Source organism: Rattus norvegicus, chromosome 7 (assembly GCF_036323735.1).
Source record: "Rattus norvegicus strain BN/NHsdMcwi chromosome 7, GRCr8, whole genome shotgun sequence".
In the NCBI taxonomy this organism is placed as follows: domain Eukaryota; kingdom Metazoa; phylum Chordata; class Mammalia; order Rodentia; family Muridae; genus Rattus; species Rattus norvegicus.
Window position 1 is genome coordinate 27302230 of NC_086025.1, and position 15288 is coordinate 27317517.

General features: G+C 43.3%; 1 protein-coding gene across 15 annotated transcripts in view; it reads left to right on the forward strand.

Moving 5' to 3' along the window:
• Anks1b (ankyrin repeat and sterile alpha motif domain containing 1B) overlaps nt 1-15288 on the forward strand; it is a 1165904-nt gene that overhangs the window by 1101581 nt on the left and 49035 nt on the right. For 7 of the 15 annotated variants that reach the window (NM_001271371.3, XM_039079050.2, XM_008765241.4 and 4 more), the window contains 2 exons: nt 12241-12369; nt 14459-14530. In NM_001271371.3, the coding sequence (NP_001258300.2) occupies nt 12241-12369; nt 14459-14530 (201 nt within the window). Of the gene's footprint in view, nt 1-5980; nt 6056-12240; nt 12370-14458; nt 14531-15288 lie in introns of all 15 variants that reach the window. The other 8 variants (XM_063263442.1, XM_017594833.3, XM_017594832.3 and 5 more) reach the window with 2 other exon arrangements.

Sequence of the window (15288 nt, forward strand, 5' to 3'; positions counted from 1 at the left end):
ATCAAACAAATCCAGCCTAGACAATGAGCTGGAGGAGTGGACAGGAGAGGAGAGGAAACAAGTGGTGTGGAGGTCAGAAGACAGAGAACCTTAGAGGTTACTGTGAAGACTGGTTTTCTTCTCAGATAAGGCGAGCTGAAGGTCACAGCCTGGGCCTTCGTTTTTCAATGGGTCACTTTGGCTCCTGTGTCATGAGTATACCCTAAGAGGACAAGGGTGGAAGTAATGGAGGAAGTAAGGAAGTCATGAAGTACGGAAGTAATGAAGTAATGAGGCTAGTTAGGATGTAAAAGGATGATTGGGCGAAAGAGGTAGGGCTGACCTCGGGTACTGAGAGCTCAGTTAGAAAGTACAGGAGGATTTGCTGCTAGACATAAAGTGAAATCAGGACTAAGGACCAGGGACTGCTTCTGGCTCATTGAAAGTATGGGTTGAGGCATTTCAGGTTGAGATGCCAACTGAGTGAGTAGAGGCATCAAGTCAGCTGCTGGGATATCCTGAGCGAGAGAGAGAATTCTGAGAGAGAGAGAGGTCTGGACTGACGATACAAACATGGAAGATAGGACTAGGAACAACCTCCAAGGAGAGTCAAAAAGGATAGAAGAGTCCAGACTCTAGTGTCCAGGGTTGACCAGCTAATAGGAACAAGAGAAGGACAGGAAATAGAAATGGGGATAAACACATCAAGTAGGTCAAGAAAACCGGTGGCAGCAGAGCGAGCTCAGGTGGGGACATTATCTAAAGAACAAGAAATTGAGCTGGCCACGGAGAATGGCGTTGTGTAAAACAGGAGTGTTCTGCTCTGTAGTGGGAGACTTTTAGCTTTTTTTTCCAGAATGTTGCATCAGGGAAGGCCTAATGGAAGATGAGAGGGATAATTTGCTGTAAACCGCTAGACTGCTATCAGTTGAGTAGAGAAGAAAGCCATCTCTAGGAAGAAAACTTTGGAGACTGGTAGATTCTTTGTGTTTTGTGACTAGATTTGAATTCAAGTGTGTTGTGCTAATAATTTCTGAAGGCAAGTCATGGTGACCCAAGGTACAGCATGGTAACAATCTAGATGAATGCTTTAAGGACACATGCCGGAGTCAAGAGAAAGTTCTGAACCAAGAGAAAAAATTACATGCCTTCCTTTCTTCCTCCTCCTCCTCCTCTTCCTCCTCTTCTTTTTCTTCTTCCCCCTCCCCCTCTCCCTCCCCTCTCTCCCTTTTCTCTCTTCTTCTTCTTCTTCTCCTCCTCCTTCTCCCCCCCTCCTCCTTCTTTTGAAACAGGGTCTTTACATGGCCCAAACTCCCTATATAGACCAGGTTGACCTCACACTCACCTCTACCTCCTGAGTACTGCTGGAATTAAAGAAGCACGCACCACCACATCCAGCCTAATTATATCCCTTCTAATGGGTGTCAGTCATCAAAAAAGTAAAATTAAATTATTGATGTCATCACAATTTTAAGACTGCTGTAGGCTGGGCAAGATGGCTCAGAGGGTAAAGAGAGGCACTTGGTACCAAACCTGAAGACCTGACTTGGATCTCCAGAATCCACAATCCATGAGTTGTCCTCTGGCCTCCAAACTTGGAGAGAGAGAGAGAGAGAGAGAGAGAGAGAGAGAGAGAGAGAGAGAGAGAGAGAGAGAGGAAGAAGGAAGAGAAGGAGGAGGAGGAGAAGGAAGAAGAGGAGGAGGAGGAGGAGAAAGACAGACAGACTAGCTTATCTTTAGTTAAACCCCACTTATTTAGATTTCATGGTTATTCCGTCTCAGATAAACTAAACCAGCTTTCGAGGGCTATGTAGACAGGAGTTTGGGAGAACACTGAGAAGCAAACGAAATAGCAAGGGAATGAGGGGCCGCCTTCTGCATGACAGTCACCAAGCTCCACAAGAGTCCTCTAACAGAGATGATGTGACAAGCGTTCCCTCTTGTCCAGCAAAGCTGAACCTTTTGTCAGGTCTTCATCAGGAAGAACTAAGCATTCTTCTAGCAAGAACTCTCTAAGTTACTCTCTGGTTTACTAATAGTACAAAAGGCCAGAACGAAGTAGACCAATGCAAAGGATAATGAATTACAGCGCTGACTGTTTCATTACCACTTACCAAGAACTCCTAGTAGATATAATATATATATATATATATATATATATACACAAACATACACACACACACATACATATCCCTCTCCCATTTAGCACAAGTGACCTGGTCAAATAAGCCAAGAACTTCTTCTTCTTGCAGATGGAGAAATTCTAAAGGTTCATTAATACTTAGTCGTAGAGGCTGGACAGATGGCTCAGTGGTTAAAAGCATGTAGTATTCTGGCAGAGGACCCATGTAAGTTCCCAAGTTGTCAAATGGTTCACAACTGCCTGTGACTCCAGCTGCAGGGGATCTGATGCTATCTTCTGGCCTTTGAGGGTACCGAGCTCACATGCACAAGCACACACATGAACCCATAATTTAAAATTAAAAAAAAAAATACCACAGTTTGAGTCATCAATTTTCTAGTATACCTCCCACAGGAGATGAAATGTTATCACTGGTATTTTTTTCTTTCTCAAGGCTGAATAGTGTCTTCATAGATGAAATGGCTTTCTATAGTCAAAGCTTACCGCATTTAGCCTCATGGCCCTGTGTCTAGGAGAAGGGCCATCTCATATTAGGAATATATATCTGTTAAAGTCTACCCTCCTGATCTGGCTGGCAGGTAGGTCTAGCAAATTATTTACTGCCAACAAAGCAGCTTGTCTATCTGGAATGTATGTCCTGTCTATTAAAAATCTTCCTAACTAAAAGACTGATTAACTTCCTTTCATTTAAACCATGTCTTAAAAGCAGGGTTTTTTTTACCATTCATAATGATTCACAACGATAAGGAATTTCAAAGTTTTTACTCCTTCTGCATTTAAGACTTTACTAATATCAATTTATGTATCAATATAAAACTGGATATCGTGGCAGCTGCTACAGGCAAAAACATGTGCAAACCCTTCAGTATATATGAGAAAGAGGTGAGGGGTTGTCTCCCTCTATTGAGAGAATACATTTGTCAAATAATTGTTGCACAGGAAGCTCTGTGCCTTGCTTAGCTCTGGTAGTATTATGGTTGGAAGACATGTTATGTAGCAGTGTACCAAGTGGGCCTTGCCCTACAGACTCCAAATGCCTGACTCTCTAAAGAAAAGCTGCCGATACAAGGGGCTGACACCTGCTCAAGTTTCCCAAAGTCACCAAGGCATTGTCCTCCCAATGCCAGGGCCTGTTTCGGGCCAGAGAATCAGGCCTAGGGAAAAGCAAAGACCTGAGCCCCTCAGGAAAGTCAGAGGCTCTCCCTTCATTCCTCTGGAATACAGGACAGTATGCCCTTATGATCTCCCAGCATAGGACTGAAGAGGGCCCCAGAAGACATGTGCGTCGGGATTTTGGGAGTGTTGGCCAAGAGGGAGGACTGGCCCTGACATAGATTTAGATGCTTGTAGCACCTACTGTCCTACTGAAGGACAGACAGAGCCTAAGAATCCCAGCAGAGACTTGAGAACAGTGGCCTGAAAGTCTGTCTCCTCTTCCTGTGTGACAGAGATGTGTGTATGCCCAGGGGTGTTGCAAGAGAGCAGGGTAGCTAAGCCCCTCCCCTGCTTGCCACTGTATCATTTTCCCAAGTCCTCCCCCCAACTGAACACAGAGACGGCACTCCAAGAGAGACCACACTGCCCATTCCTTCCTCCTACCCCACTTCTCTCACTACTTCTGGTGTCCTACATTCCAAGGCTGGCCATTCGGGAGGAAGAGGAAAGTGAGAATCAGCAATGAGATAGCATTTTATATAAAAGGAATCCCATGTGACTCAAAGTGACCAGGAAGCTCTGCCACCCACCTGAAACATTAAGTGCTCTCATGCCTGGTTTATTCAGAGCTAATGATGGGAAAGCAATAAAACTTTTACGTGTTTAGAGTTACAGAGTTGAGACTCTTCAGTGAAGAGCCTCAGGCTCAGAAATCCAAGTCCCTCTCACTAGGTTCTCTGCCTTCTGATGAAGTCCCTGTAGCCTTGCCTGCCTCCTAACCATCTCAGAAGCTGTTATCTGTCTCCACTGCATGGGTCCTCAGTTTAGTCTCTCTGAATGTTGACATCTCCCTCTGTCAGGCGATGGATGGTGTGTTGGCTCCTGGTGGTGTTAGAAGTATATGCAAGAGCTAAGAGCTTTGAGTCACAGAACTTACTCGGGAGTGTGGATGAGAGGGGTGAACAGCCTGAGGGAATCATACGAATACATTTAGTGCGAGTGAAGATGGAAATCCAACCAAGCCTAGAGTCAGTCCAGGCGGCCATCTACATCCTTCCTTTCTGCATCCATAGATACAAATTACAGCAGATCAAAAACCTGAACATGCTGCCTGATTTTGACATGTTGTTTCCTTAGACAGTGCAGTGTATCACCATGTGTTTTATCATTTTTCCCTAGACAGTATAGTATAACACCTATGTGTTATATCCTTTGTGATGTTCGGCAAGGTGTATATAAGTTATGTTCAAGAAGCACTGCCCCATAGATACCAAGGGATACTGTATGTTTAAATCAGAAAGAAGCTACTAGAGACAGAGAAGGTGGGATGAGTGGCCCCAAAACTCAACTGGCTAGAGAATGAATTTTTGGAAGACCTTCTTGCAGAGAAAAATGACTTTAAGTTTAAAGTAGAGGCCGATAAATGGGAGATGGCCAGACCCCAGGGTATAACTTCCTTACAGAATGCCGGGTATCTGCAGTCTATCTCCCTCACATGAGGCAGAGAGGGGAGGACTAGAAAGCAAATGAACACGTATGGTGGGAAAGCATCCTCACTGGACAGAGATGCTAACATCTGGTGAGCGTCTCTGGGAAGATGGCAGAGGAGGAAACCTTAATCGGGGACAAGTCTGCTTCCACAGTTTGTTTATGGCTGCCCTTCAGTGGGTTTCCAAGACATACTGTGGGTGTATGAGTTCCTATCCTGCAGTGATCTTTGTCAGATCCACAGGGGTTTCTGGGGACACACAGGACTTGCTAACCGAGTCCAGACCATAGCCTATTACTCGGTTTCTGTGTTTTGGATTTTATTTGGTGGGGGAGGGGGATGCTGGTTTTCGACAGTTTTTCTGTGTAGCTCAGCAAACGCTCTACCTGGACCTCCCAAGTCCAGTGTCTTTTATGATGACAACATTCATGAAAACAACTCTGAAAAAAGCAAGCTCCTAGCCCCTCAGGTTACATGCAGCACTTCAGGAAGGTGTTGGTTGGCCGAGCATTTGATTCTGAGCACACATTGCAGTTTTAGATTTCTGCTGGTGTGGTGGAGAGCCCAGTGAGGATGCTGGTTCACTGCACCCATAATGGCTGCTGGGCTTCCCTGGCCCCAGTCCCTTTGCCTAGGCAAGGGATCCTCCAGCATACCTCTGCTGCACAGGTACCTATGGGTTTTCATCCACAGAGCTCCACCCTAGACATCCCTGGAGGCACAAGCATCTTTTACTGGTTTATTCTTGACCATTGAAGATATGAAACTCCAGATGTTTAGCTGGTTCTAAAGACACCTTCCCTGCCTTTCGATGAAATATTTTTATTTTTGGAAAATAACACTCAATGAAGAGGGGAGGTGCTGCTTTTCTTTATGGCAAAAGTAAAAAAAAAAAAATAGTTTACATTTTCTGAGCCATGAGTTTATTTGTAATTTACCTTGTTATAGCACTAACACATAAATGGTTTCCTCCACATCCCCGCTCCCACCCCACCTCACCTGCAGCCAACCCCAAGATGCTTTTAAGCAAAAAAGAATAACTTGGAAGTCAAATATTAAACCTCGTGTACCCTACACAGTCTTTTAATTTTTTTTTTAAAGAAATGTGATTCTTTTATTCTGCTGTTTTCTCCCTCCCTCCCTCTCCCGGTATACATTGGTAGCTGCCATGTTTTAAATATTGACAAGATAAGATAGTTTTCTGTTTATACCAGCAGTCGTCTGTCTGTGAAATCTGGACCAATCAGAATGCTGGATTTCCTTTCTCAGCGATCCATCAGGTTCATAATGTAAGGCTACAAACGGTTGTTTTCTCTTCCTGAACTTGCGCTTTGTAGTGTGTCGCAGTGTCCTGTCACTCGCCCCAGCAATGCGAAAACTCTGTAATGTCTGGTGGCTTCTGAGGTGCTTTGTCTCTTACACTTCATGTGCTTTGTGACTGGATAATGTGTAAATGCTGTCCTAAAACAAGAAACATACTTGGTCTGGAAATCCACAGTTACAACCTGTCCCGTCTAAGTTTTGGTTTCCATTCCAGGTGTCTGTCTTAACTGGCTTTTACAGGGAAAAAAAGACAAAGGGTAAATTGATACATAGAGAAACATGTATATATCAGCGCCATTCTTCCCGTTTCTTGTACTTTGTGTCCACGAGCTAGTCAACCCTTTGTGTCTGGTGATTCTTAAGGATTCATGCACTTTATTTGTGAGAAATACTGGACTTGCATGAGATACCCTGCAACTGATGCAAATGTCGGGGAGAAGGGGAGGTGGTAGGGGGTGGGGGTGGGAGTGGGCTCTCACAGCTTTAAGGTGGTTCTCAGCCTTTTTGCATTTTGGCCGTATTGAATTGATCTTTCCAGTGCATGTGAAATTGTGACCTATTTTATTTCGAGCTGCTTAATATTCAAATATTCATGTCTCACATTCGCCTATGTCAGAGAAAAATTTTATTCGGAACATAAACATTGTGGCATAGATTTTTTTTACGTTTGTAATTTAAAATACAATCCTATCTTCACATCCATTGAAACTTTCTCCATCGTCTAGCCTGTTGTCTGGAAGCCTGAGTCATTCGGTTGAGAATCACTGAAAGTTCTTGGGGTGGCATGTGAAGGCCCTCTGGTGCGGGGAGGGGTGGGCACATTCATCCTCCTGTGCATGGGACTTCCGGGTTCTTGAGCACCACGATGTCTGAGCATTGCCTGTCCTGGTGCTCTGTGACCCGGAAGTCCTCCCGATCGCACAGTGCTAACATCAGCTTCTAAGTGTTCAGCAGTGGCCATCTCTGCTCCTCCTCCATAGCACACATTCAGCAAACACAACTGCACAACCAGGGCACCGTTGGTAGCTCTTGGAGCCCTTCCCAACCAACTGCAGCAGCTGCAGCAGTGGCTTTCTGTAGCAGGCTTTCCCCACTCGTGAACTTTGGTAAGAGACATTTACGATGGCCATCGCCAGATAATGCACATATGTATGTTCACAAGAGTGGAGCTCTCTGTGGCACTCTGGGCAGCCTTAATGATTTCAGGAGGTAAATGTCATCGCTTACACATGTTTGGGTAGCCCTTCTCTGAAGCTTGTCAGAAAGTGAGACCTCAAAGTGACAGTGGCCCCTTGAGAATCTGTTAGTTTTCCATTAGGTGTTCTGAGGAAATAGAAAATAATGTTTGTGAATATCCAGATCTAAATTTATAAGCAGGTCGGTGGGAATAGCTCCATGCAGAAAAGATTTAAAAGCTTCTATTTTAAAAAAAATTAATTAAGTCTCAATTTTAAATTAAAAGAAAAAAAGAATTATACAAGGCTTTAGAAAATATCCTACCTCTCCATTAGTGTTAGAAAGCTGTGTCATAATCCAGGCCTTTAATCATTTACTGACATCCCTGGGAAACCTTTTGTTTAGAAGAAAATTAAAAATATAGAAAACGCTCCCCGTTGTATTGTCAGAACATGCAGAATATGAAATGTTCGTTTTTGCTATGTGAAATGGTCTTTCTTAGAACTTTCCCTAGATGTCAGGTTGTACTAACTTGGAAAATAACACAGAGGCCAAAAGCTACATTTCTGAGTCATTGCTCTAATAAAAAATCTACCGAGAGGAGTCTGAATTTTATATAACTAAGTTCGTTTACTGGTATTATATTTTTCAGTTAGTGGTATAAAATAAAGTTTACTTTAATTGCATTGTTTTATATATGACCTAATTATAAGTCCTTCAAACTCATCTAGAATATGAATTAATGATTGGCATTTGAGAGGTGCCTGTTAGAAAAAATCTACTCGTTTAAAACTCTACATTAAATTATATTTTTCCATAATGTTTCAAGTGTGAATTTCTGGTTAAAGTGCTAACTAGTGATGTCTATTTTCTCCTGCTTAATGAATTTCCTTCACTGTATTTATTTTAAAATGAAACATGAAATGCCTTACCATATATTTATATAAATTAATATATATTTTATATAAAACCGGCACTGAAAATTTTACATATATTTAAATATAGTACATATATATATATATATGTATGTATGTGCATAAACATATGGCAACTACCAAATAGATGAACTTTTAAGCCATGACCAAACTGTTAGCATATTAAGGTCCTCAACCTAAAGGGCTTTCTCTAAGTATTCTAAGTGCTAAAGAAAGAGCCCAAAGACATTTATTTATTTATTTATTTATTTTTTTGGTTCTTTTTTTCGGAGCTGGGGACCGAACCCAGGGCCTTGCGCTTCCTAGGTAAGCGCTCTACCACGACATTTATTAAAAGTTATTTGACTTGTTTTAATTTACCTTCTGTAATTATTTGAGGAAGCCCTGGGAAGACCACTATGTCAGAAACAATTCCAGATACAGCAAATGCCTCCCCCAAGCTTTCCCACTGCTTCCTTACTCTGATCAGCTCTCGCTGCATCATTGTTTCCAGGGTTAGTATATTTCTCATTAAAGAATAGTTTCCACTGTAGCCACTGTTTGAGTCAAAAGACTTCTTAGGTCTGTTTGATCGCTATTACTTCTTAGTAAGAATTTTAAAATGTAAAAATTATCCGATTTAACTGACGACACTTGCCTGAACAAAGACAGGTATCGCAGTATGAATCTATAACCTGGCTCTTCAAGAGCCAACCCAAGGATTCACCGCTGAAAATGTCCTATACACGCAGCAAATTTTCTCATTTATTTTTTCTGTCTTTTCTGCTACTGCACGGGGTTACTCAGCCCAGTTCCTTTCATGCTTATTCCTGCTTTCCCTCAAGGAGGGTGGAGACCTAAGGCACCCTAGTTCTCTGAACTCTTTTGTGTTTCCTGGCAGCCAACCGGCATCGCTGAATCCTAGCCCAAGGCCAACGTCCCTCCCATCTTATCTACAGAATATTCTACTAAGTCCAGCGGGAGTCCTTCCATTCACATTAACACTAAAACGGGCACTGAGCATCAAAATTCTGATTCCTCTAAATACTCATACATATGAGGTATTGTGTTTTCTGAGAGAGAGGAAGTTGAATTTCCAGGAAGAAAAAAAAGAAATATTTTCTTATAAATCCAATCCAAAGAACGCCTTTCTTTCTGCAAATACGTTTCTGGAAATAGCACTAAGCATGACAAAACTCAGAGTCTGTTTCCAGAAAGGTCGATTCAATCTCTGTGGGGAATTTTAAAATATTTGGACTGGAGCAACATTTCAAGACTGCAAGGAAAATAAAGTGAGGATTATACTTCCCTCCCCTATAATTATCTTCCCCCGTAACTTCTAGCGGTGGTACCAGCAGATCACTCCGGATTCGAAGCAGGGGGTTTGTGACTTTTGGACCCAATGAAGGCATAGGAGAGCAGTTGATGGCGCTGTCTAAACAGTTAGGTGGATGTGCCACTCATGTATTCAAATGGTGACTTAAGTGATCTTGGCGATTACAGACAGAGAGAGTGTGCTTGGGTTTGCGATCCCCAAAATGGCCATTACAATGTGTATGGATGATGTAAACATTCTGATCAGCATTCGGCTTGCAGCTCTGCATTAAATCTATAGAACCACAGTCGAGTTTAATCATGAAAGTGTGTGACCCAGTGGACGGAGAATGAATCCGTACGTGATCTGCATGCCTGCCCTACTAACCTGTGGGACAGCCGCACTGCCCAGCCTTACCACGCCCACTCCTACCCCAGCCCTATTCCCGGACCACCCCGTACAGCAGTAACCCCCAGCTTCTGCCTGTCAAGCTCTGCCAAGGTATACGCCCAGCTAGCCACAATAGGGCTAATGTGAAGTTTTGTCGCTCGGTGAGTTGTCGTGTCAGCGCTGGTTCAACGGCTCTCTCGATGTCACCCAAATCTTCCTTTTGTATCATTCCACAGAGTTGCGTGCAAACTCCTGTTGTTCTGTTAACGGCATCACCTGTGACTTAAGTGTACAACACCTGTTTGCTATGTCGTTGTTGCTTCCTCGAGGGGAACACGGGAGGGAGAGAAGTTTAATGGGGAAAAGCCAAGGGTTGTTTGCTAGATCTGGGGAGAGCTTTAAGAACTCATAGCTGCAGCGCTTCCAGAGTCGTAAAAGGCTATTATACTCCGCTTAAAAATAATAATGAACTCCACAGAGCCTTCAGGCTGACATCCGCAGTGCATAGCCAGCTTCATAAAGACGAGAGAAATAATAAGTCAGACACTTGAGAGAGAAAGAAAAGCAAAGGTCAAAATAGAAAAAAAATCAGAGAAAAGGCTTAATTTTGAAGTTAATTGCAGTCTATTGTTACTTTCACAAAATAACTCATAAAAAGATAAAATTCTATAATGAGCCAGGGATGGGCCATAAAGTCACAGGGGAAAGTGTTAATGTTAGCGTTATAGGTCTTAAATGTCATGCTTTGTTTTAAGTGATACGCGTTGACTAGGTGGAGCAATCGATACAAGCGATCCAACGACTAGAACAAAACAAATACAGGCAAATGGCTGGGAACGGAGCAAGGGCATGAGGCGTTCTCATTGGACGCGTGCTCCCAGGAAGAGCTGAGGGATGGGCGAGATGCTAGCAAGGCTAACCCAGGAGGTCAGGTGACCCACATACAGAGGAAATGCTCCAGGTGCCCGGCTCTGACCAGGCCCATGCATTTCCACAGGACTCACCCTTGTTATTCTTGTTTTTCAAAGCCGGTGAGAAACACCCAGAAGGCGGGGCCCTTGTCTCAGCTTTACCTTTGGCAGCTCCCTCTGTCCTGCCTAACAGAATTCTAAAGTACAGAGAACCGTTGTGCTGCTGGCCCTCTTCGCCCAGACCTCCCCGGAACCCCTAGCTTCTTAGCCTTGGGGATTTCTAGAGCTAGTGAAAGCTATGCACTTCCTTTCGCTCCGAAAGACAAACATCTGAGCATATTCTTGAGAACTCTCCCCAGAAATCCAGTGTCCGGCCTGCTAGCTAGTAGGCCATGAAACTCGGTTCCCAGCCAAACTTGTTTCGGGAGCCCGTAAGATCTTATTACGTGTTTCCAACACCTGAGGAAAATAATTTCTCATAATTCTGTAAGACCAACCGAGTCAAAAGAGAGAAGCTCTCGGGAATTGGGAATGCTTTTTAGTTAGTTTAGCTGCGTCCATTTGAGAGCAAACAACTGAATTTTTAGAGAGCGGAATCTTAGCAAGGAAAAAGAATACGAAGTACTCTGTCTATGATGTATACAAATGAAATTAGAGTCAAGAAAAGGCCTGCCAGGATAGAGTTTTGACTTTATAAGTGTTTTTATTAAATGAAAGTGGCAAATAAGACGATAGAAAGGTCAGTCTTAGTGGGTATGTATGTCATAGGACATAGCATCCCATGTGACAGCCTCACATACATGTGCCTGTTCATATATGAGCAGACCTGTATTCCTGAGTGTGGGCTGCTGTCGTTCTGAAGAAGGCCGCTGAGTATATCCAAGGCCATCACAGAGACACTCTATGCAGCTGAATTCCGATGAGGGAAATTAGCTGTTGGCCATTAATATATATTTCTTTTAGCATTTTGTTTAGTATCTTACCTACAAAACCTTCCTCCCCAGATATACGATTATTCAGAGTATATGATAATGTCCTATTTGGGAACTGAAATTAATGAAAGTATGGATTATTCTAAGGCAAAAAGCAATTCAAACTGAAATTTCCAGTCAATTAAAAAAAAAAGATTCAAGTGTATTCTTCCATTGTAACAAATATTATGAATTGGTAAATAGCTTACTAAAATTTTCACATTTTGCTTTTTAAAATTAGTTCGCCTAGGGTTTCATTCTGAAGATAGAATCGTGTAGACTTATTCATACTCAGCTTTAGGAAACACAATGCTCACTAATTCACATAGAAACAAAGCATTCTATGTTTATGCATACACAGTACACCCAGAGGCGTACATTTCCAGCTCAGGTGTGTTAGGGAAACCTAGACTAGCTAGAGAGAATGAACCTGCTTACTGCTTGTGCTGCCTCTAAAATAAATGTCATTTCCAGACAGGGGACTGGGGAGAACCTTCCATCACCTTGCGACCTCCTAATGAAGCCACAGCCTCAACTCCAGTCCAGTACTGGCAGCATCACCCAGAAAAGCTCATCTTCCAGTCGTGTGACTACAAAGCCTTTGTAAGTTACCCTAGACTCCATGTTGGGGCAAAAGTTGGGACAGAGGATGTGTTCCCTCATTAGTCTGCATTCACTGAAAACATACAAAAATGTTTGTCACTGGCATTTCTGAAGGGTTTTCTTTTTTTCCCTTCTTGAAAATGTCCAGATATCTAGAGCTTTGGAACCCTTGAAATCCCATTAGCCTAAGTTCTGTTCTGGGTCTCTGTATAAAGTTGTATAGTTCAAAAACCATGTGAAAAAGCACAATTTATTTATTCATTCATTCATTCATTCATTCATTCATTTTTTTTCAAGACAGGGTTTCTCTGTGTAGCCCTGGTTGTCCTAGAACTCACTGTGTAGACCAGGCTGACCTCAAGCTCAGAGATCCACCTGCCTCTGCCTCCTGGGGGCTGGGATAAAGGAAGTGTACTGCTACCGCCCTGCTTGATAAAGCACAATTTAAAATAGAATGATTGCCTAGTATTCACGGGGTCCTGGGTTCCACCCACAGCTCTGTAAACAGCAAGTAAAATCAAAGGGAGATGAACGCACATGCAGCAGATAGTCCTGTTGGCTGACCACTGACCTCAGAACACCAGGTCTGCCATCTCATATAAGATTCCCTCCATTGTCGAGGATGGGGTTTGGTTTGGTTTGGTTTGGTTTGGTTTGTTGGTGTTTTGTTTTTCTTTCTTTTTCTTCTTATAGGGTGAAGGGAATGGGTACTTCTTACGAAATGTTTAGCAAGTCCGGTAGGCTTTGGACTGGATAACGACTGCCATGACTGTGGGGTGGGGGGTTGGGGGCGGGGCGGAACCTGGTAACTGACTCTCTTTAAAGTAGATGTTTCGATTAGGGCAAACTTTCCTAAAACCTTCAAAGGATTTTAAGGATAATAAAGGTTTGTTTGAGATTGTTTTCCTTAACGATGTAGACGCCTTCTGGCTGGCTGTCTCCTCCCAGTCTGGGCTTACCTCAGCTTGCTGTCTACCTCCCATGTGGCTCATCTTTCAACACTGGATCTCTTTCAACAATTGTCCGAAAAATGTTGAAATGCCTTCCTCCACAGTTCAGACTTCGGCTTCTGAGGCTTTCTCCCAAGGCCTTAGACAAGCCTCTGACACCCGGCCTTCCTCATTCACATGGGCCTGTGCTCTTGGTCTCCCAGACCAATGCCTGTGCCCGCACTCGTATGAGCGGGACCCTGTCTTCCAAGCTCTTCCACGATCCTTGTCGTGGTTCGGATGTTAAAATGCGCGAAAAGCTATTTCTAAGGGTGCTGAAGAGGGGTGAAACAAAAGACCCAGCCGAGGTTTCCAAAAGCTGATAAATTAATTGATCTTTTTAAATTGGGGGGGGGGAGGTGAGGGAAGAAATACAAACGCAAAGACGTTTTGCTTATAATTATTCACCCCAGCCAGAAGCGACAGAACGAGTGTGAAATACATAGCAGGAATCCATGATTCAATCGCGTCGCTGCAAAGTGGCATATGGTTCTGGGGACATTTTCCTCTCCTCCATCCAGCCCTCCCTATGTTACTCTGCACCGAGGAATCATCTCTGTCCCTATAAAACGAGAATGACACACGTTTTCGAGTGGATAAAGCACAGGGCACCCAGCTGTAAATAAAAATAAAAATAAAAAATCCAAAACTGCATCTTCTCCTACGAACAGCCCCGCTTTAATTACCTATGCTGCAGAATAAGCCCAAATGGGGGGCCTCGTTGCCTCCTCATCTGTCTCATCCAGCCCTGCAATTACACTGATACTGGCGAGGATTTATTTTTGCAGACATTGCTGCCTCAAAAAAAAAAAAAGGGAAAACATTTTTAGATTCCCCCATTTTGCATTTAAATATGATTCGAAAGATGACGACATCTTTAGAAAATGCCGTAACTTTCGCGGAGATCAATTCCCAGCTCTCGGAAGTCATGGCTAACTCTGTCTTCTCTGCATCTGTAAGGATTTAAACTCATCGGCCACTCACAAGCCGAGAAAACCTAGCCAGTAGCCTTCCCACGGTGTGTTTTTTTAAATCATTACTCATATTTATACTCCGTTTTAATATGTCGTTCCAAGTGTGTGTGTGTTTGTGTGTTTTAGTATTTAGGTTCTATGCTGATAAAAGAGCTGAGGGGAACGGAATCAACACAGGACGCTTGCGCAAAGATGCGGGTGAGTTTGCCAAACCGTTTTATCTTAGTCGCTGAAATACTAAGTACTGGGTGCGCATGCAAATTGCCACCTTTCAGATCCCCGTGTTCTTCACCCATTGGCCTGTTGATCATACTGGCGTTACAAAAGGTGTTTGGGTTTCGTTCGTGTTTATGCCTGGGTTTATCCGGCTGTCGTCAACCGACGTCTCTCTGATATATTTTAGACCACGTTACGTTCTGCTTTTAATTTTTTTTTTTTTGGTTCTTTTTTTTTTTTTCAGAGCTGGGGACCGAACCCAGGGCCTTGCGCTTCCTAGGCAAGCGCTCTAACACTGAGCTAAATTCCCAACCCCTTTTAATTATTTTTAGAGGATGAAAGTTAACTGTACAAACACCGATCGCCCTCCAGACTGCTTTAGTCTATTTCAGGAAAGCGTCCTAAGCACCAATCTGACAGTCTGAGAATGCTCACTGAAAAGACTTCTAATGCACCGAAACCCGTGCAAAGCAGAGGTGCCAAGAGCATGTTACGTAAGGCTAACTTTGTTTGCGTGGACTCTTCCCAGATGTTCTTGGTTTTCTTAAAGTGTGAGAACATCCAGCTGTGAGTGGTGCAAGACACTGGGGGGCAATGGCAGAATTGCGACCATGCGTGCCTGTGATTGGTGGCTGCCAGGACCCCGAGTTTATTTTAAGCAAAGTACGTTACACGTTATCTTCCCTAAGACCCTCATTTCTTGCTCCCTCCAGAATAATAGGGATAATCTAGTTATACTA